General features: G+C 42.9%; 1 protein-coding gene across 2 annotated transcripts in view; it reads right to left on the reverse strand.

Moving 5' to 3' along the window:
• Positions 1-396: 396 nt before the first annotated feature.
• gclm (glutamate-cysteine ligase, modifier subunit) overlaps positions 397-22,816 on the reverse strand; it is a 33,141-nt gene continuing 10,721 nt past the window's right edge. The window contains exons 3-7 of one of the 2 annotated variants that reach the window (XM_072510529.1): positions 22,259-22,343; positions 15,543-15,599; positions 8,949-9,151; positions 3,326-3,440; positions 397-2,491 (exon numbers count right to left, since the gene is read on the reverse strand). In XM_072510529.1, the coding sequence (XP_072366630.1) occupies positions 2,322-2,491; positions 3,326-3,440; positions 8,949-9,151; positions 15,543-15,599; positions 22,259-22,343 (630 nt within the window). In that variant the 3' untranslated portion in view covers positions 397-2,321. The remainder of the gene's footprint in view (positions 2,492-3,325; positions 3,441-8,948; positions 9,152-15,542; positions 15,600-22,258; positions 22,344-22,816) is intronic. The other variant, XM_072510530.1, reaches the window with a different exon arrangement.

Below are 22,816 nucleotides of genomic sequence, written 5' to 3' on the forward strand. Positions count from 1 at the left end.
TTTCTATAAAGTCATCTAATTGATTCAAATGAGACGAGGTAGCCTTTTGTAATCGCAAAGCAGGAAGTTTGACCAGTTCTAATACACGTGTCTCATGACTGACTGATATTTTGTTTTTCCATGCTCTCCGGATAACCCTGTGAAGAATGTACAGCTCAGCTGACTCAAATACAGGTGGTCAAATATTATGTATCTACATTAGAAACCTCCAGATCACACATAAACCCCCACTTGCTGTCAACACTTCCTGTCACACTAAGATAAACAGCACAACCTTCACCTCAACACCAGCAAGTGCAGAACAGCAGATAGTCATATAGGTTCCTTTAAAAAAATGTTGTTTCTGAACTTAATGCAGAGTCAAAACACGGAGTAAAAAAGAAAAATCAGATGGTATTTAGATCACACTTTTAATGTGCAAATCACCTCAAATCCATTACATAGCCAAGTAAACAAAATATAACATTTTATCATAGATTCACTATTTCGAGATATGTACCATTTCATTAGAACTACTATACATTCAAGCTTATACAGTACTTCAGCCTAAACGTGTTAAGCACAAAGTTGATAGTTTTTTAAAAAAGCAATAAGTTATGGCCAAAAGTGGCCCCAAGTTACAATTTCAATTAACTTTTGCTAAGGATAATGCTCCAGAGTGGTATCCCCATGATTTATGGTCAAGACTTTCTTCGAGAACAGCCAGTAGATGAACATGTAGGTTGAATATTACTTTATTTGTGGTTTAATTTTTGAAAGTGGCGTTTTCTTTGAAAGCCCCTGATCTCCAAACCACAGTGGCTCGCATGATGCACTAATGCATACAGAAAGATGGCAGCATGTTAGTGTCATCTACCCCAGCAATTACAAGTGGTCAGCAGCACTGTACTTCACCCAACAAAAAGGGAGTCCGTAGGGAATCTCCACCATTACTGTTCAGCCCCACTCAGTGTAATGTACTACCTGACGACCAACTTTGCTCCGTCTTCTACGCTGTTTCATAAGCAGCACATCAGCCAATCTAGACACCAAACTCACCAATCATCAAATTACTGCATCACAATACAGTAAGTAAAGTTGCCATAGTAGTCCCAGATGACCACAGACTGCTTTCCCCTTTGAGGCGGTGGTGATTTTACCTGAGGATCACCACACCTCGGGCGAGGGGCAAGGTTGAGAAGGCTGGGCCTTTATAAATAACCTCAGCGATTCGGGGATTGATGTTGCGCCGTTGGCCTTGTTCTGCATCACAAACTAGCTGTCCAGCCAACCGAGCAAACCGGCCCCATAGTAATACTATGGTGGCAAGGAATGCAACAGTTTTTTGTGATATCATGTTCCCACATAATAAAGCAATATGCTGTCTTAAGTTTTTTAATGTTAAACTACAAAAATTAGTAATCCATTTGGCATGAATAAAATATACAAGAGTCAGTGATTTGCTGAAAACCAACCAGACTAGGTGGATGTTATTCTGTGGGCTTGCTTCAGTTAGCAGCAGAGTCCACTTGTCTATCCTTTACATACCATTGGATTGCACACATTCAAACACATTCTTCTCTTAGCTGATCTGAAGACAGTGGAGAATGACATAGGCAGGTGGGAGGGGGGGTGGAAATGTTTCACTCCATCACAAAATACCAGTAACTGTACATCAAGGTTTTCGTGATACACAGCAGCAAATCTTCAAAAAGAGATAAAATGTTATTTTCTAAAACATTACCATAACCCAAAATTTCATAATGTTAGAAGCAGTAGCACGGGGTCAGTACTTGGAAATTTAATGAAAACTACTCAGAAATAGAAAAAGTTAAGCTGCATAAAGAGCAATGACTTAGGCATTTGCTGACAGCACATATAACTCATCAAGGATTCAGCCTGATGCTAGTTCAGGTAAGTTGTGGACCACAAATCTGTGCCTGTCTGCAGGTTTTGTTACTTTGTTAGTGTCTTCTGAAAAAGTACCCATGTCTTGTTCCCCCAAAAAAATGAACTACAAAAAGTAAATGCATTCCTCATATATCTTTAAACCAAAAATACTTCAAAGAAAAAAGGAATTTAACAGAACAGCCAGTTAAATCAACAGGTAGAAACAGTATCGAGTATGCAAAACACAATCTGGTTTACAATGCATTCTTTTCAACTCTTTGAATTTTTTTTCCTTTTTAAATTTATCTTGGACCCAGTAATAAATCGTCAAAAAGGATGGAAAGGCATTTGGTCAATAGTGCAGCTTCTAAGATTTCTTCCTTTGCGTATCATGCATAAATTGGTTTATAAAAGTGCTATTCCAATCAGCTGGCTTCTTGTCAAAGATGATTCTAGTAACGAATTCTTTTAGCGTATACAAGATAGCCCTTTGATTTAATAATTCCTCTGCTTTTAACAATTACTGAATAGCGCAGCACCCACTTCGTTATCCATTCATATGCCAGATTGTCTTGAACGCTGGCAATCACAGCCTCTTGAAAACTTAACATGGGTATCAGTTCTTAAAGAGAAAGAAATGGAACATTTAGTGCAATCTGCTCGGTGCTTTAGAAAATAAAAATTACTTATTTATACCATGTCTTTTTAAGTCTCTGAAAACAATCCAAACGCTTCACTTGTGAAGAATTTGAAATGTAGCAATGTAATGCGGTGGCTACTGATTAAAGATAATAATTATTTGGATATGGGCATTTCTAGCAAGGCCAGTATTTACTGTCCAATCCAGTTGCCCTAAAGGTGGTGATGGCGAGTCTGCTATTGAGCAGGTAAGATTTCACACACTGATATATTAATGGTTGGTCCAATATTGGTCGGGACATCAGGATAACTGCACACTTCTCTTAGTACCATGGCATCATGAAATCTACCTGAACCACGAGAACAGTTTAACACCACATTTGGACTGGCAGAGCACTTCAATAAGAAATTCTGGAGTATACAGTCAGGGTTCCTGCAATATAAATGTGGATGCCTGCTGAGGAAAAGGTCGAGGGCTCAGCTGTTATGTTCCGGAGAATTAACACTGAGACTGTTCCTGGGCTCGCATGTGATTTTTTAGCCAAGCCTAATGAGGACACTGGCAGAACATATCCCTGCAATATTAGCAACTTCATGATAGAACTAAAGAAATGATTGTGAAGATAGAAACTGATCCAGCATGACCCCATTAAACCCCCCCCCCCCCCCCCCCCCCCCCACACACACACACACACACACACACACAAGAGCAAATCCCTGTCTCTCTCACCAAACATTTTTAATGGTCTTCAAATCAGGAATACACAGATTCTTACATACGCACAAAGACAGACACACACACACACAGACATCTCACCTTTAGGGTCACTGTGAGTCAGTAACTGTATGTCATATTCTTTAGCATAGGCAGTAAGCTCTGGTGGCATCACACAACAGGAAGCTAAATTTACCTGGTTACTGCTAGGTTTCACCTAGACACATGGAAGGAAAAAAGTTACAGGCAATGCTAGATAAACACAAAGATGCAATTTTCCAACTCCAGTGCACTAAACTATTCTCTGTCGAATTGCACTTGTCGAATCAAAAGACAAGATTTAAACATAACAGTAAAGAAACAGAAATGGGAATTGAAGTGCAGCATTCACAAATGGAGATAATCCTGAAAATTAAAATATCCACTGGTTCTCCTTTATCTACACTACAGGTTACATCCTCAAAAACACCAACAGGTTTGTCAGACCTATAGATGGAGGAAGGATGTTTCCATCGGCTGGCCGTGCTAGAACCACGGGACACTCAGAATAGGATATTTAGGATTGAAATGAGGAGCAATGAAATTTCCTCACTCTTGAGGTTGGTGATTCTTTGGAATTCTCTACCTCAGAGGCTGTGGTAGCTCAGCCAGATATCGATAGATTCAAGACAGATAGATAGATTTTGAAATGTTGGCAGCATGGTAGTACGGTGGTTAGCACTGCTGCCTCAGCGCTAGGGTCCTGATTCAATTTCAACCTCAGGTGACTTGTCGAGTTTACACATTTTCCCCACATATGCGTGGGTTTCCTCCAGGTGCTCCGGTTTCCTTCCACAGTCCAAAGATGTGCAAATTAGGTGGATTGACTATTCTAAATTGTTCCTTAGTATCCAAGGGTTAGGTGGGATTACAGAGATTAGGGAATGGTCATGATAGGGTGCTCTTTCAGAGGGTCCGTGTACACCTAATGGCCTCCATCTGCACTGTAGGGTTTCTATGATTCTATGTTAAAGGTTTCAGGGGAATATAGGTGTAGCGTGGGAAAATGTTGTTGAGGTAGAAGATCATGATCTATTTGAATGGCAGAGCATGCTTGATAGGCCAAAGGGCCTACTCTTCCCACCCTATGAACACATCTTCTAGCACAAGGCACTGGATTACTGTGCGGAGTCTGCACATCCTTCCCGTGTCTGCGTGGGTTTCCTCCGGGTGCTCCGGTTTCCTCCCACAGTCCAAAGATGTGCAGGTTAGGTGGATTGGGCATGATAAATTGCCCCCTTAGTGTCCAAAATTGCCCTTAGTGTTGGATGGGTTACTGGGTTATGGGGATAGGGTGGAGGTGTGGACCTTGGGTAGGGTGCTCTTTCCAAGAGCCGGTGCAGACTTGATGGGCTGAATGGCCTCCTTTTGCACTGTAAATTCTATGATAACAATCAAGAGCAAGAACCGTGGCCACGTTTTCCACCTGCTGTATAGTCACTGGGACACCCGAGGTCAATGGCAGCTCAATTCACTGGTATCCCAGTTGAGAGCAATTACTTCTACTCAGATCGAGGCTTGAACCTTGAAGAGCTGAGCCAAGTTGATCCTATCATTTCCCTACATTCACATGCACACACAGCAGGGATCACTGGATAGGAATCAGGAATAGAAACTCTAGACAATGTCCCCAACTCAGACCAGTGCATCCACTTAGTACAATTTTAATGCCAGGCAATGAATCTTAAAAATATAGCTACTGGGGTATTCTTAATAAACCCAAAGAATGTTTAAAAATAAAATAAAAGCAGCAGCAAATCCAAGAGCAAATCTATCAACCAATACAACCAACATTTAACCTAATTTTTGTTGTTGCTCATAGCCTGTTTATTGCAGCTGGGCAGGAAGAAGAATGGCAGGGCTATAGTGATAAGGGACTCAATCGTAAAGGGAATAGACAGGCGGTTCGGCGGACGCAATCGAGACTCCTGGATGGTATGTTGCCTCCTTGGTGCAAGGGTCAAGGATGTCTCGGAGCGGCTGCAGGACATTCTGGGGGGGGGGGGTGAATAACCAGCTGTCGTGGTGCACATAGGCACCAACGGTATAGGTAGAAAACGGGACGAGGTCCTACAAGCTGAATTCAGGGAGTTAGGAGTTAAACTAAAAAGTAGGACCTCAAGGGTAGTAATCTCAGGATTGCTACCAGTGCCATGAGCTAGTCAGAGTAGGAATGTCAGGATAGATAGCATGAATGCGTGGCTCAAGAGATGGTGCAAGAGGGGGGATTCAAATTCCTGGGGCATTGGAACCGGTTCTGGGGGAGGTGGGACCAGTACAAACCGGACGGTCTGCACCTGGGCAGGACTGGAACCGATGTCCTGGGGGGGGGGGGGGGGGGATGTTTGCTAGAGCTGTTGGGGAGGGTTTAAACTAATGTGGCAGGGGGGTGGGAACCGATGCAGGAAGTTGGAAGATAGTAAAACAGTGACAGAAACAAAGGCAGTAAGGGGGAAGTGTAAGGCAGGGAAGCCATAGTCAAAAATCAAAAAGGGCGACAGTACAAGGTACAGTGACTGAGGGGAGCTCAGTGAATAGGACCAGTAATACCAAAAGGAATAAAACGGGAAGTAAAAACATGAATCGTAAGCGACACGGCAGGTTGTTACATGAAGATATGGGTTCAACGACAAGGAAAACTAGGAGAAAAGTTGAGAGGAAATATAACTTGAGAGGTTACTGATCGAAGTGATTCAAAACAGAGGTAAAAAAACCAACATAAGTGTACTTTACCTGAATGCTCGTAGTATTTGGAATAAGGTAAATGAGTTGATGGCGCAAATCATCGTGAATGACTATGATTTAGTGGCCATTACTGAAACATGGTCACGACTGGGAGTTAAATATCCAAGGGTATCAAACTATTCGGAAGGACAGAGTGGATGGTAAGGGAGGTGGTGCAGCACTGTTATTTAAGGATGACATCCGGGCAATAGTAAGGGATGACATCGGTGCAATGGAGGATAAGGTTGAATCCATTTGGGTGGTAATCAGGAATAGTAAGGCGAAAAAGTCACTGATAGGAGAAGTCTATAGGCCACCAAATAGTAACATTATGGTGGGGCAGGCAATAAACAAAGAAATAACGGATGCATGTAGAAATGGTACAGCAGTTATCATGGGGGATTTTAATCTACATGTCGATTGGTTTAACCAGGTCGGTCAAGGCAGCCTTGAGGGGGAGTTTATAAAATGTATCCGCGATAGTTTCCTAGAACAGTATGTAATGGAACCTACGAAGGAACAAGCGGTCCTAGATCTGGTCCTGTGCAATGAGTCAGGATTGATTCATGATCTCATAGTTAGGGATCCTCTCCGAAGGAGCGATCACAATATGGTGGAATTTAAAATACAGATGGAGGGTGAGAAGGTAAAATCAAACACTAGTGTTTTGTGCTTAAACAAAGGAGATTACAATGGGATGAGAGAACAACTAGCTAAGGTAGACTGGGAGCAAAGACTTTATGGTGAAACAGTTGAGGAACAGTTGAGGACCTTCCAAGCGATTTTTCACAGTGCTCAGCAAAGGTTTATATCAACAAAAAGGAAGGACGGTAGAAAGAGGGAAAATCGACCGTGGATATCCAAGGAAATAAGGGAGAGTATCAAATTGAAGGAAAAAGCATACAAAGTGGCAAAGATTAGTGGGAGACTAGAGGACTGGGAAATCTTTAGGGGGTAACAGAAAGCTACTAAAAAAGCTATAAAGAAGAGTAAGATAGATTATGAGAGTAAACTTCCTCAGAATATAAAAAGATAGTAAAAGTTTCTACAAATATATAAAACAAAAAAGAATGACTGAGGTAAATATTGGTCCTTTAGAGGATGAGAAGGGAGATTTAATAATGGGAGATGAGAAATGGCTGAGGAACTGAACAGGTTTTTTGGGTCGGTCTTCACAGTGGAAGACACAAATAACATGCCAGTGACTGATGGAAATGAGGCTATGACAGGTGAGGACCTGGAGAGGATTGTTATCACCAAGGTAGTGATGGGCAAGCTAATGGGGCTAAAGGTAGATAAGTCTCCTGGCTCTGATGGAAAGCATCCCAGAGTGCTAAAAGAGATGGCTAGGGAAATTGCAAATGCACTATAGATAATTTACCAAAATTCACAAGACTCTGGGGTGGTGCCGGCGGATTGGAAATTAGCAAACGTGACACCACTGTTTAAAAAAGGAGGTAGGCAGAAAGCGGGTAATTATAGGCCAGTGAGCTTAACTTCGGTAGTAGGGAAGATGCTGGAATCTATCATCAAGGAAGAAATAGCGAGGCATCTGGATGGAAATTGTCCCATTGGGCAGACGCAACATGGGTTCATAAAGGGCAGGTCGTGCCTAACTAATTTAGTGGAATTTTTTGAGGACATTACCAGTGCGGTAGATAACGGGGAGCCAATGGATGTGGTATATCTGGATTTCCAGAAAGCCTTTGACAAGGTGCCACACAAAAGGTTGCTGCATAAGATAAAGATGCATGGCATTAAGGGGAAAGTAGTAGCATGGATAGAGGATTGGTTAATTAATAGAAAGCAAAGAGTGGGGATTAATGGGTGTTTCTCTGGTTGGCAATCAGTAGCTAGTGGTGTCTCTCAGGGATCAGTGTTGGCCCCACAATTGTTCACAATTTACATAGATTATTTGGAGTTGGGGACCAAGGGCAATGTGTCCAAGTTTGCAGATGACACTAAGATGAGTGGTAAAGCAAAAAGTGTAGAGGATACTGGATGTCTGCAGAGGGATTTGGATAGGCTAAGTGAATGGGCTAGGGTCTGGCTGATGCAATACAATGTTGACAAATGTGAGGTTATCCATTTTGATAGGAATAACAGCAAAAGGGATTATTATTTAAATGATAAAATATTAAAACATGCTGCTGTGCAGAGAGACCTGGGTGTGCTAGTGCATGAGTCGCAAAAAGTTGGTTTACAGGTGATTAAGAAGGTGAATGGAATTTTGTCCTTCATTGCTAGAGGGATGGAGTTTAAGACTAGGGAGGTTATGCTGCAATTGAATAAGGTGTTAGTGAGGCAGCACCTGGAGTAGTGTGTTCAGTTTTGGTCTCCTTACTTGAGAAAGGACGTACTGGTACTGGAGGGTGTGCAGAGGAGATTCACTAGGTTAATCCCAGAGCTGAAGGGGTTGGATTACGAGGAGAGGTTGAGTAGACTGGGACTGTACTCGTTGGAATTTAGAAGGATGAGTGGGGGGATCTTATAGAAACATATAAAATTATGAAGAGAATTGATAGGATAGATGCAGGCAGGTTGTTTCCACTGGCGGGTGAAAGCAGAACTAGGGGGCATAGCCTCAAAATAAGGGGAAGTAGATTTAGGACTGAGTTTAGGAGGAACATCTTCACCCAAAGGGTTGTGAATCTATGGAATTCTTTGCCCAGTGAAGCAGTAGAGGATCCTTCATTAAATGTTTTTAAGATAAAGATAGATTAGTTTTTTGAAGAATATAGGGATTAAGGGTTCAGGCCGGAAAGTGGAGCTGAGTCCACAAAAGATCAGCCATGATTTCAATGAACGGCGGAGCAGGCTCGAGGGGCCAGCTGACCTACTCCTGCTCCTAGTTCTTATGTTCTTATTGCACTTTGTGGTACATTCCAGATTGCAGTACAGCTAACGCTTAGAGGGAACATTGTACAGAATTTTATCCAAGAATATTTCAACCTGCTATTACCTGAGCCCACTGATAGAGTTGCTCTAAAAGTACTTTATCCAAATCAGATGTACCAATTGCTACAATGCTTTGACTTTGAACAAGAGTTTCCAGTTCTTCCCAATATGGTTGCAGGTGCGAGAGAGAAAGACTAGCTCCATCTTCGAGTGGAGGAGGAGCAATAATCACAGAGTCCAGCTGTGATACTGAAAGTGCCGAACAAGCTGCATTAAGTACAGAATTTGGGTTATTTCCAGGGCAACAACATTTTAAAACTTTAATGTTAATGAGTACTTTTTAATCTCCTCAAAAACAGATAGGTAGTAAAAACAAAAATATCATTTGAAAATTACATTTTTTAGTAGAAAAACCATTTAGTAGTACAGAATGTGAGTACTTCTGAAATAAGACATGTTGAAGCTTTTTTTCTTGCACTCATCAGGACGCAAGAATACCGATATAAAAGGGAAAAACAAAAATTTATACTATATGAGAAAAGAATGCTGATTGGCAAGTGGACTCGGATCGGTAGAGGCATCGCAATGGAGAATGCACCAGTTGATGGTGACCGACAGATAACTGCTAAGCATAGTTTGAAATTTCACCCAGGCAGCTTGCCCCTCATTGGTCCAGACATCGCCCTAGAGAATGAATCAGCAAAAGGATGTCATTTATTTTATTTAGCTGAAACAGACCATGTGTGCATATGTTCTTTCGGTACCTAGCTTCCAGCACATGCAAAATGTGCCACACTGCAAGCCAGACTGACAATCCGAAATTGGTTTGAAGCATGATATTTAATAGTGAGGATTATTTAGTATGGCCTACTCAAATAGTGAATTTCAATGCCAATGTGAGGCTAGGTATGTAGGTTGTATGTCCGAACGACTGTCAGATCGTATCAAACAGCATGTCCCAGCCATCTTCGCAATGAGCACATTAGACTGTACCCTAACCAGCTTGTGCTTGGGAAAACTCAAAAGTGACCTTTATAACTTAAAACAAGCACTAATCTCGGTGTGTTTCTGGTTGGGGGGGGGGGGGGGGGGGAGAAAGAGCGAGAGAGAGAGAGAGAGAGAGAGAGAGAGAGAGAGAGAAAGTCCCAAGGGTCAACATGTTGAAAGTTTTTACAATATTGGGAAATAAATTCAAAGGACACTTGCCACTTTTGTTGCACATTCACAGTTTGGCAGAAGATTAATAAGAATGTAGTAACAGGAGGCACCTTTTAATAGCTGAGTGGTCATTAACAAATGCCACAAATGATTACATTTAAATTCAAACATGTTTATGTATTATTATGGCATTACAAACTTCACAACATTTTTCAAGAGACTGACGTATTAACCGGCTTTATACAAACATCATGGCTGCTATTTCACTGAAAGCCACATTTTAGGAAAACTAGCTTTTCAAATAAAATATATGGAAATGGAATGGCTCAGTTTTGCTACCAAATGTATGTTAACTGTGCGCAAATTCCTGGTTATGCAACACAGTTCACTGCAAGTTAACCTTTTAAGAAAAAATGGGGAATAAACCACTTGAAACCAACAAATACACAGTCAAGTGGTGTCAAGGGGAAATGCTTAGGATATCAGAAGCACAAAGGGACTTGGGAGTCCTTGTTCAAGATTCTCTTCAGGTTAACGTGCAGGTTCAGTCGGCAGTTAGGAAGGTAAATGCAATGATAGCACTCAAGTCGAGAGGGCTAGAATACAAGACCAGGGATGTACTTCTGATGCTGTATAAGGCTCTGGTCAGACTCCATTTGGAATATTGTGAGCAGTTTTGGGTCCCGATCCAAGGAAGGATGTGCTGGTCTTGGAAAAGATCCAGAGGAGGTTCACAAGAATGAAGAACTTGTCGCATGAGGAACGGTTGAGGACTCGGTGTCTGTACTCGGAATTTAGAAGGCTGAGGGGGGATCTTATTGAAACTTACAGGATACTGCAAGGCCTGGATAGAGTGGATGTGGAGAAGATGTTTCCACTTGGAGGAAAAACTGGAACCAGAGGACACAATCTCAGACTAAAAGGACGATCCTTTAAAACTGAGATGAAGAGGAATTTCTTCAGCCAGAGGGTGGTGGTGAATCTGTGGAACTCTTTCCCGCAGAAGGCTGTGGAGGCCAAATCACTGAGTGTCTTTAAAACAGAGATAGATAGGTTCTTGATTAATCAGGGGATCAGGGGTTATGGGGAGGAGGCCGGAGAATGGGTATGAGAAAAATACCAGCCATGATTGAATGGCGGAGCAGACTGGATGGGCCGAATAGCCTAATTCTGCTCCTATGTCTTATGATCTTATCCTCCTTCACACAAAAGCAGGCAAATAAAACACTTCAAAGTACACCAAAGGCAAGAGGCACTGGAGGTTCTTGTAATCTGGTAAAATATCATGGGAACCAGTAGCAGTCCGTGCGGTATTATTACCTGTCAACAGTATCTCTATTCTAAAAAGACACACTAATCATGTCTTTCAATTGGACGAATGTTTCAAAATACAATTGGACCTGCAAATCATAGTCATAAATAGAACATTTTCTCCAAAAACACATTTCAAGACCAACCTACTTAGAACATGCGGTTTTGTTAAATGTTTTCAAGGTATAAGTTTTAGAAAAACATATTGCAATAGAATTTTGCTACTTAATCACCTGCAGGGGTCACCACAGTTTTCATAGGATTCACAGTGCAGAAGGAGACCATTCGGCCCATCGAATCTGCACCGGCTCTTGGAAAGAGCACGCTACTTAAGTAACCCAGTAGCCCCACCTAACCTTTTGGAAACTAAGGTCAATTTAGCACGGCCAATCTACCTAACCTGCACATCTTTGGACTGTGGGTGGAAACCAGAGCACCCGGAGGAAACCCACGCAGACACGGGGAGAAAGTGCAAACTCCACACAGTCACCCGAGGCCGGAATTGAACCTGGGACCCGAGAGCTGTGAGGCAGCAGTGCTAACCACTGTGCCGCCCATTTTGGTCCTTCTGCCTGAATATCATTGTGAATCAATGAATATGCCATTCAGCTAGTACATTGCTAAGAGTACCCAAACCGTGTAAAGCGATTGCGTACTTACTCTACATAGTAATCACAAACATCAGCGTGATTTCAAGGCTGCGGCTAAATTTCAGTTCTCAAACGTGAACAACAAACCAAGAGCCAAATGAATTAGACAGGTGGCTTGCTCAGTTTAAAAAAAAATGTTATTTATGGAATATATTCTCACGGATTATATTAATTTAAAGGCACACATAATTTGGAATGACTTCAGTTGCAGCACTAATCCATTTGGGATTTGAACACTCCCAAGCTAGGATGAGTGCATGCTCCAAGCACACCGTGTTTTCATTTGCAACAGATAACAGTACTAAGTTAGCAGGGAATAATGTTACAGACAAAATGATAGAGACATAAATATTTAAATACTGCAATCACCTGATCCCTGCATATAAAAAAGGAACACAGCTCCTGAACACAGAGAGATCAAAATACTGCAGATACCAGAAAACTGAAATAAAAACAGAACATACTAGAAATACTCAGAAAGTCTTTCAGCATCTGTCAGTTTTTCCAGTTCTGTTGAAAGGTCATTGATTTGAAGTGTTAACTATTTCTCTCTACATTGCCACAGCACCATCAACCCTTTTCTCATTTCATCTCTTCTGCCTTCCACCCAATTAGGGTTCAAAATACTTGGGAAAATTCGCCCCGGAATAATAATAATAATCATAGCTTATTGTCACAAGTAGGCTTCAATGAAGTTACTGTGAAAAGCCCCTAGTCGCCACACTCCGGCGCCTGTCGGTGGTGGCTGGTACGGGAATTGAACCCGTGCTGCTGGCATTACAAGCCAGCTGGTTAGCCTGCTGTGCTAAATCAACCCCTGGAAACCACAAACAGCTCATGAAAATCAAAGATAGGAGCGAAAAATTAAAAATATTGTAAGTCCCCCTCCCCGTGTATTCTGATGTGAATAGTAGCAAACTAAGGAGACAGACAGAATCTGTGAGGAGCTACTCCTCCCACACTCACTGCTCCAGGTCCTCCCATGACTGATTCCTTCTCTCTCGCTCTTCCCGCATCTCCAGACACAGAATCTACGATTGGAGGAACAGCAAGGGCTGGAGGGAGAGAACCTGTGATTGGAGGTCAAAGAGCAGGCATTCTGGGTGCTCCTGCTGTCACCATGCAGGAGACTTTCGGCTGTGCCAGCACCAATTGCTTCAACCAGCTGCTGGATGATGAGAGCAGAGAGGAGGTGGCTGGAAACTCAGCAACGAGGCACAAAGAACAGTTCAAAACAAGTTACATTTTGACTGTGTCACGTGTCGTTCCATGAATATTTTTTTACTCCTAAACCTACAATGCTTCTGTCAACTCCAACTTTGATTTACCATACCAGTTGCTCTTCTGTGTAAGTTGAATACAAGGTGCCACAAATCTGTTGGGGGAATTAGGACTGGCTTCTTCAGCCATCAGATTTCACCTCGGGGCAGGGTGTGACAGCCTTATTTCTTGTGTGACCGGTTCAAAAGCAACTTGGCACTAGATGGTGTGCGGTTACCTTTGTTTCCCTGCACGAGCCAAATATCTCCCTTGGCCTTTGATTTTCCCTTCTCAGTTGCAAAAGGAGACAGACAGCCATCAGCAGAGCAGGTTGTGTGCTTCTGGGATGCTGTGCGGCAGACATGGTACAGGTTGTCTGGGATGCCACAACACTGGGCAGGGATGTTGCTTCAATTACTTTTGAAATACGTCGAGTCACAGCATTTTGCCTGTCTGGTTGAATAGCCACTTAAAACAATTCTCAGAATGCTAACACTTTTTGAGACCATGGAAACCCCATAGAATGGACCAAAGATGGAAAAAACTATCAATAAACAAGTTTTAGATAAGTGTACAAAATGAAGATGACTATCCATTGGCACAGTGTGACCTTTCCATTTTGGATACCAGCCATTCACATGGCCTGTCAGGTTGAGCTTGGCAATCTGGGGCTGTATTTGTAAGGCCCCAAGTCTGGGTTTAAGGCTGTCCAAATGTTATTCAATGCAGTATCCTTCAAGCCAACAGAGGTAAGAGAGCATTTCTCTCTTAAGCTAGGATTAAACATAGGTCATGGGGTGAAGGGTTGGCGGCATCTCCAGGGTCTCCCCCAAATCTGTTCCCCTTCCTCTCCTCAGCATCCCACTTGGAAAGCAACAACCCAAAAAGAGAATATCAGGTTGTCAATTTTCTGCTCATGGGAGCTCAGTGTGTGCTAACTGGTATCACCTAATAAAAGGAAGTAGTGAAAATTAAAGAGCAGCTCCCGAAAATCAAAGGTAGCCCTTGAGAAAATTAAGCCAGGTGTCTTTTGTTTTCCTTAAAATGAATCCTCGCAGAAAAATATTATTTTGATTCCTGCACCGTATCGTAGGTCTTCCTTTTGGTTTCTTTCCTCTCCCTTCACTGACTCTGCTGCATCTCAAAAATTTTCCGTTGAATACTCATAGACCTAAAACTCAAACTGTTTCTCGCCACAGATGCTGTCACACCTGCTGCGTATTTACAGCACTTTTTAAAAACTTAGACTGAACAGATATAGTTTGTAAACTGATGTGAGATGGAGTGTAGGTATCTTGAGTTCAAAGACTGATTTAAGTTAGAACTTGTTTTTATATTGCACCTTTAATTTAATTATTAATTCACCATGATCAGGGTACATATTGACCAAGGGTCTATGGAATATTACTCATTCACGAAAGACCTGCACTGCAAATTCCTTCCATCAAAAGATTTTACACATCATTTGATACCTTTTCAGAAGAGGAATATTTCCTCTTAATATATTTAAAATATTCAATGACCCACTGTGTTTATGCCAACAACTGTAAAATGTTAATACTCTTGCCTCTATTTACAAAGGAGGATTTTCTATTGTAACACACAATTGTCTGGGTATGGGCACCACATGGGCCTCCTTGCAACGTCAAATTCAAACAACGAATGGTCCTAATAATAATAATAATGCAAGTGACAAAATTTCTCAAATATTCTTTCTGGTTGGTTTCACGAGTCACTAAAATGCAGCAGAAAAAAGACAAGCGGAATATTCCATTTGTCTGTTGGCTGCTTAACTTAAAATCTGGGAAGCATATGATCATCAGAACAGATGGTAGACCAACTAATATTTATATGTTGTACCCCGGTGAATACATGGGAATGAAATTACATTTCAGAGGTTGTACGTTCGTTATTTGAAAAGATCCTCCTTTACAGTAATGAATCTTTACAGAAACACACTTGATAACTTTTGCAATTAATTGTTTGCATTGAGATGGTTGTGTTATGTTTGCTAACTTCTAGAGATTGGCAGCAGAGCAGCGAATGCCCACATGGCCAGGAGCAGTTGCATCTACAGCTAAAGAATCCACAACTATTGTCTAAAAACATAACCAAAAGCACCCAGCACGGATTCCCTCCATCACTGTACTCACCATTACTAAGATGATAAGATCATTTGAATGAATGCCCACTGACTGATACTGTAGCTGGTAGGATTACTTCCAAACATAAATATAAACACACGGAAGAGCAAACATACTCTCAATTTTGACACTCACCTTTTTTCACAGCATCCTTGATGCCCGAGGAGTCAGGGTCACTGAGAAAAAGCTTTGCTGCATGCAAAAATAAAAGGCATCCGATTTTACTAATGCAACAAATAAGATTCCTGATATTTTTTTTCTGTTTGCAAAAGATTACAGACAGCAAATGAAAGTATTAAAAGCACACAGAATGAACATACCGGCAATACAGAGACAGCAAAAACAGTACAGAACCTCAAAATACTTTAACTAGAATAACATTCACACAAAATAGAAGGGGCACCTGCAGGTCACAGTTCTACCAGGCACCCATTAACATTTAATTCCTGGTTTAATGTTGTACCTTTGTCATAGGCAAAGTTGCTTTTGTTGGTTTCCAATTAACAGATCGAAGCACAGGAAATCAGAATCTTTTATTAATTGCAATTTGGAACATACACCCGTTCAGGAAAATGCAGCTTAACAGTGGTAAATTTTAGGAAAAATAATGCAAAGGTGCCCTAGATAGTGAAAGTTTCAATGAAATGCAGACAGGACCCTAGGGTGAAGACACATATTGAAAGCTGAAAAGACACAGAAAGGAGAAAGGTATTTGATTGCACAAGAATATTGAATATAAAAGCAATGAAGCGACGATGAATCTGCACAGAACATTAATTAGGCCATCACTGTTAATCGGAGTATTGAAGCAGATTCAATAGACGAGCGCCAAAATAAAAGTTAAATGATTTTTGAAAAACTCAAACTGCATAATTTGGATAGGGGAAGACTAAGGGGAGATTTAATTCTTGTGTTAAATGTTAATTAAGAGAGGAGGGTGAACTTCTTCTCTCAAAGAATAGTGAATCTGTGGAATTCTTTAGCAGAGAGCTGTAGAGGCTGGGCCGTTAAGTATGTTCAAGGCTGATTTAGACAGATGTTTAATCTGTCAGGGAATCGAGGGTTATGGGGATAAGGTTCCATGGGGAACATGGGAGTTGAGGATTATCACATAGAACATAGAAAAATACAGCACAGAACAGGCCCTTCGGCCCACGATGTTGTGCCGAACCTTTGTCCCAGATTAATCATAGATTATCATAGAATTTACAGTGTAGAAGGAGGCCATTCAGCCCATTGACTCTGCACCAGCTCTTGGAAAGAGCACCCTACCCAAGGTCAACACCGCCACCCAACACAAAGGGCAATTTTGGACACTAAGGGCAATTTATCATGGCCAATCCACCTAACCTGCACATCTTTGGACTGTGGGAGGAAACCGGAGCACCCGGAGGAAACCCACGCAGACACGGGGAGGATGTGCAGACTCCGCACAGACAGTGACCCAAGCCGGAATCGAACCTGGGACCCTGGAGCTGTGAAGCAATTGTGCTACCGTGCTGCCCTTAAGAACAAATTAATCTACACTATATCATTCTACTGTAATCCATGTACTGACCCAATAGCTGCTTGAAGGTCCCTAATGTTTCCGACTCAACTACTTCCACAGGCAATGCATTCCATGCCCCCACTACTCTCTGGGTAAAGAACCTACCTCTGACATGCCCCCTATATCTTCCACCATTCACCTTAAATTTATGTCCCCTTGTAATGGTTTGTTCCACCCGGGGAAAAAGTCTCTGACTGTCTACTCTAGCTATTCACCTGATCATCTTATAAACCTCTATCAAGTCGCCCCTCATCCTTCTCCGTTCTAATGAGAAAAGGCCTAGCACCCTCAACCTTTCCTCGTAAGACCTACTCTCCATTCCAGGCAACATTCTGGTAAATCTCCTTTGCACCTTTTCCAAAGCTTCCACATCCTTCCTAAAATGAGACGACCAGAACTGTACACAGTACTCCAAATGTGGCCTTACCAAAGTTTTGTACAGCTGCATCATCACCTCACGGCTCTTAAATTCAATCCCTCTGTTAATGAACGCTAGCACACCATAGGCCTTCTTCACAGCTCTATCCACTTGAGTGGCAACTTTCAAAGATATATGAACATAGACCCCAAGATCTCTCTGCTCCTCCACATTGCCAAGAACTCTACCTTTAACCCTGTATTCCGCATTCATATTTGTCCTTCCAAAATTGACAACCTCACACTTTTCAGGGTTAAACTCCATCTGCCACTTCTCAGCCCAGCTCTGCATCCTATCTCTGTCTCTTTGCAGCCGACAACAGCCCTCCTCACTATCCACAACTCTACCAATCTTCGTATCGTCTGCAAATTTACTGACCCACCCTTCAACTCCCTCATTCAAGTCATTAATGAAAATCACAAACAGCAGAGGATCCAGAACTGATCCCTGCGGTACACCACTGGTAACTGGGATCCAGGCTGAATATTTGCCATCCACCACCACTCTCTGACTTCTATCGGTTAGCCAGTTCGTCATCCAACTTGCCAAATTTCCCACTATCCCATGCCTCCTTACTTTCTGCAGAAGCCTACCATGGGGAACCTTATCAAATGCCTTACTAAAATCCATGTACACTACATCCACTGCTTTACCTTCATCCACATGCTTGGTCACCTCCTCAAAGAATTCAGTAAGACTTGTAAGGAAAGACCTACCCCTCACAAATCCATGCTGACTATCCCTAATCAAGCAGTGTCTTTCCAGATGCTCAGAAATCCTATCCTTCAGTACCGTTTCCATGACTTTGCCTACCACCGAAGTAAGACTAACTGGCCTGTAATTCCCAGGATTATCCCTATTCCCTTTTTTGAACAGGGGGACGACATTCGCCACTCTCCAATCCCCTGGTACCACCCCTGTTAACAGTGAGGACGAAACGATCATTGCCAACGGCTCTGCAATTTCATCTCTTGCTTCCCATAGAATCCTTGGATATATCCCATCAGGCCCGGGTGACTTGTCTATCCTCAAGTTTTTCAAAACGCCCAACACATCTTCCTTCCTAACAAGTATTTCCTCGAGCTTACCAGTCTGTTTCACACGGTCCTCTCCAACAATATGGCCCCTCTCATTTGTAAATACAAAAGAAAAGTACTCGTTCAAGACCTCTCCTATCTTTTCAGACTCAATACACAATCTCCCGCTACTGTCCTTGATCGGACCTACCCTCGCTCTAGTCATTCTCATATTTCTCACATGTGTAAAAGGCCTTGGGGGTTTCCTTGATCCTACCCGCCAAAGATTGTTCATGCCCTCTCTTAATCCCTTTCTTCAGTTCCCTCCTGGCTATCTTGTACCCCTCCAGCGCCCTGTCTGAACCTTGTTTCCTCAGCCTTACACAAGTCTCCCTTTTCCTCTTAACAAGACATTTAACCTCTCTTGTCAACCATGGTTCCCTCACTCGACCATCTCTTCCCTGTCTGACAGGGACATACATATCAAGGACACGTAGCACCTGTTCCTTGAACAAGTTCCACATTTCACTTGTGTCCTTCCCAGACAGCTTATGTTCCCAACTTATGCACTTCAATTCTTGTCTGACAACATCGTATTTACCCTTCCCCCAATTGTAAACCTTGCCCTGTTGCACGCACCTATCCCTCTCCATTACTAAAGTGAAAGTCACAGAATTGTGGTCACTATCTCCAAAATGCTCCCCCACTAACAAATCTATCACTTGCCCTGGTTCATTACCAAGTATCAAATCCAATATTGCCTCCCCTCTGGTCGGACAATCTACATACTGTGTTTGAAAAGCTTCCTGGACACACTGCACAAACATCACCCCATCCAAACTATTTGATCCAAAGAGTTTCCACTCCATGTTTGGGAAGTTGAAGTCACCCATGACTACTACCCGGTGACTTCTGCACCTTTTCAAAATCTGTTTCCCAATCTGTTCCTCCACATCTCTGCTACTATTGGGGGGTGTATAGAAAACTCCAAACAAGGTGACTGCTCCTTTCCTATTTCTGACTTCAACCCATACTACCTCAGTAGGCAGATACTCCTCGAACTGCATTTCTGCAGCTGTTATACTATCTCTAATTAACAATGCCACCCCCCACCTCTTTTACCACCCTTCCTAATCTTATTGAAACATCTATAACCAGGGACCTCCAACAACCATTTCTGCCCCTCTTCTATCCAAGTGTCCGTGATGGCCACCACATCATAGTCCCAAGTACCGATCCATGCCTTAAGTTCACCCACCTTATTCCTGATGCTTCTTGCGTTGAAGTATACACACTTCAACCCATCCCCGTGCCTGCAAGTACTCTCCTTTGTCAGTGTTCCCTTCCCCACTGCCTCACTACACGCTTTGGCGTCCTGAATATCGGCTACCTTAGTTGCTGGACTACAAATCCGGTTCCCATTCCCCTGCCAAATTAGTTTAAACCCTCCCGAAGAGTACTAGAAAACCTTCCTCCCAGGATATTGGTGCCCCTCTGGTTCAAATGCAACCCGTCCTGCTTGTACAGGTCCCACCTTCCGCAGAATGCGCTCCAATTATCCAAATACCTGAAGCCCTCCCTCCTACACCATTCCTACAACGTGTTCAGCTGCACTCTCTCCCTATTCCTAGCCTCGCTACCACGTGGCACCGGCAACAAACCAGAGATGACAACTCTGTCTGTCCTGGATTTTAACTTCCAGCCTAACTCCCTAAACTCATTTATTACCTCCACACCCCTTTTCCTACCTACGTCGTTGGTACCAATGTGCACCACGACATCTGGCTGCTCCCCCTCCCCCTTCAGGATCCTGAAGACACGATCTGAGACATCCCTGGCCCTGGCACCCGGGAGGCACCATACCTTCCGGGGGTGTCGCTCGCGACCACAGAATCTCCTATCTATTCCCCTAACCATTGAATCTCCTACTACTATTGCTTTTCTATTCTCCCCCCTTCCCTTCTGAGCCCCAGAGCCAGACTCCGTGCCAGAGAGCTGGCCGCTAGGGCCTTCCCCCGGTAGGTCATCAGACCAGCCATGATCTCATGGAATGGCAGAGCAGACACGATGGGCTGAATGGCCTGCTTCTGCTCCTACATCTTATGGTCTTATTATGATAAGTGAAAGGTTGCCACCAGTCGATGAATTAGTGATGTTGAATATAGGTTTGCGATTAGTCCTCTAAAGGTATCTGAGTGGTACAGTTAATGGTGGTCATGCCTCTAAGCCAGAAGGTCCTGAGTTCAAGTCCCACTCCAGGACTTGTTGGCGACAGAAGAACCCAGCTACTGGGGCAGACAAGCCATTGTGTATCATTACTAGTCCCCAGCCCAGTTAAATGCAGAGGGTTAGCAGCAGGTAAGACTTCAGGCTGCAAAATCACCTGTCAAATCCAAAACAAAATGATGGTTGATATAAAAGATGATCAACCAGCATTGAGGTGACCCCATGCAACATGGGAAGCCAAAAGAGGAAGCTAGCATTGGAGGGTAATTCAAGAACTGTCATGTATTTTTTTCACAAATTACACAGATCGTGTAGTTTTATTAAGCAGGTCAATGCTTCTTATGGTCCACATGAGTGTCTTCTCAGCACCTCAACCGTCAAGTGTATCCTTAAGTTTCTTTCTCCCTTATGTTTATCTAGCTTCTCTTAAATGCTCAGCAGTTATACATGGAGTAAATGAAGACTGACCTGGATAATTATTTCCCCATGACTGCTGGAGTTTACAATATCTACAAAGTTGGCAGGCTCGAACATGTTGCTCTTTTATTGAGGATGGAACAAACCAGTGAAAGGGACAAAGAATTTAGGGAGGGGGAGAGAATAAAAAGTTGCCATCTCCAAAATACATTGAGAGAATTATAAGCTCCCCTCATACTCGATGGACAAGACATGGTTAAGGATGGAACGTGGTGGAATAAAGCAGTAGAAATGTGAGGCACAACTCCAACTCATGAAAAGATGTCATATTGAACTCAAAATGTTAGATGTTTCTCTCTCCACAGATGCTGCCAGACCTGCTGAGTTTTTCGAGCATTTTCTGTTTTTATTCATGGTTGTTCTTGCTTCTGTTTAACAGTAACGGTGTTGGGCCGGAAAGGCGGGGTGATTTCAATATTCAGACATGGCAGCAAACCTTAGATTTGGCAGCCATTTCAATTGAACAACTGCGAGTCAAATTTCCGGGGGCTCAGAAAACCTAAAGAGAGGAGGGAGCGGTCAGATCTAGTGGGCATATGCTTTTCCAGCATTGCTCACAATCAGAAATGTTCACTCTCCAGACCCCACAAATCTTACCCCATTTTCCACCCCACCACAATTTTTCCTTCAGTCCAAATGTTTTGCTCTGATTCCCACCCTTCTCGATTGCCACAGACGGCCCACAGCAGTTGCCCAAAGGCTCTCTCTTCTGGTATCCTCTTAATCTGGATGGCCATGGACAGGAAGCAGAATTTAAAAAAATTCTATTGAGCTTTTGCCATTGAATTGTATCAAGCAGGACATCTGCATTCCAAGCCACTGACATGCAGCATGATGGTTAGTACTGCTGCCTCACAGCAGCAAGGACCTGGGTTCAATTCCAGCCTTGGGTGACTGTCTGTGTGGAGTTTGCATGTTCTCCCTGTGTCTGCATGGGTTTCCGCCGGGTGCTCTGGTTTCCATCCACAGTCCAAGGATGTGCAGGTTAGGTGGATTGGCCACAATCAAAGCATGGGGTTACGGTGGGGGCATGGGCCTAGGTAGAGTGCTCTTTCAGAGGGTCGGTGCAAACCTGATGGGTTGAAAGGCCTCCTTCTGCATTGTAGGGGTTCTTTGCGTCCTCACAATCTCCATAAATAACAGAACCTGTAGTTTTCTTCATTACCTGACACTTTTAATTCCTCTCTCTCCTCAGGGCTTATTGAGTCTACGTCCTGAGTTATGGTACATTCCAGGGTAGCAGGTGGTTCCTGCAACAAACCAAAAAGGGGAGATACTGACATTTGGAGATTAGACACACCCAGGAATCAACTTTGCCACTGATAATTCTTTCTGCCGCTTGTCATGGCTAGCTGCAAACATGTATAGATTAAAGCTGATAAACTGATCAAAGCCCGCGTGATCACTTCTTCCTGGAAGGGGTGAAGGGCACATATTACACCTCCTTACACAACACCCTAGTTAGCTTCGTAAATATGCATCTTTCCTTTTGAAATTTAATAATGTGTTTCCCACAATGCAATTAGTAAATATACACAATGCAAAAGAGCGCCACACAGTGCCAGGCAATTAAGTAATCAGCCATAGTTCACAAAGGACCAAGTGCATATCTCTCCCCAGTAGAGAAAGACAACTATAGTTAGCAGAGCACCACGCTGCATCAAGAGTGGGGAAAATGAAGGAAGCAGGCCTCCATGAACTACCACAGTTTAGTGCTTGCAAC

The sequence above is a fragment of the Scyliorhinus torazame genome, chromosome 7, assembly GCF_047496885.1.
Source record: "Scyliorhinus torazame isolate Kashiwa2021f chromosome 7, sScyTor2.1, whole genome shotgun sequence".
Lineage (NCBI taxonomy): Eukaryota > Metazoa > Chordata > Chondrichthyes > Carcharhiniformes > Scyliorhinidae > Scyliorhinus > Scyliorhinus torazame.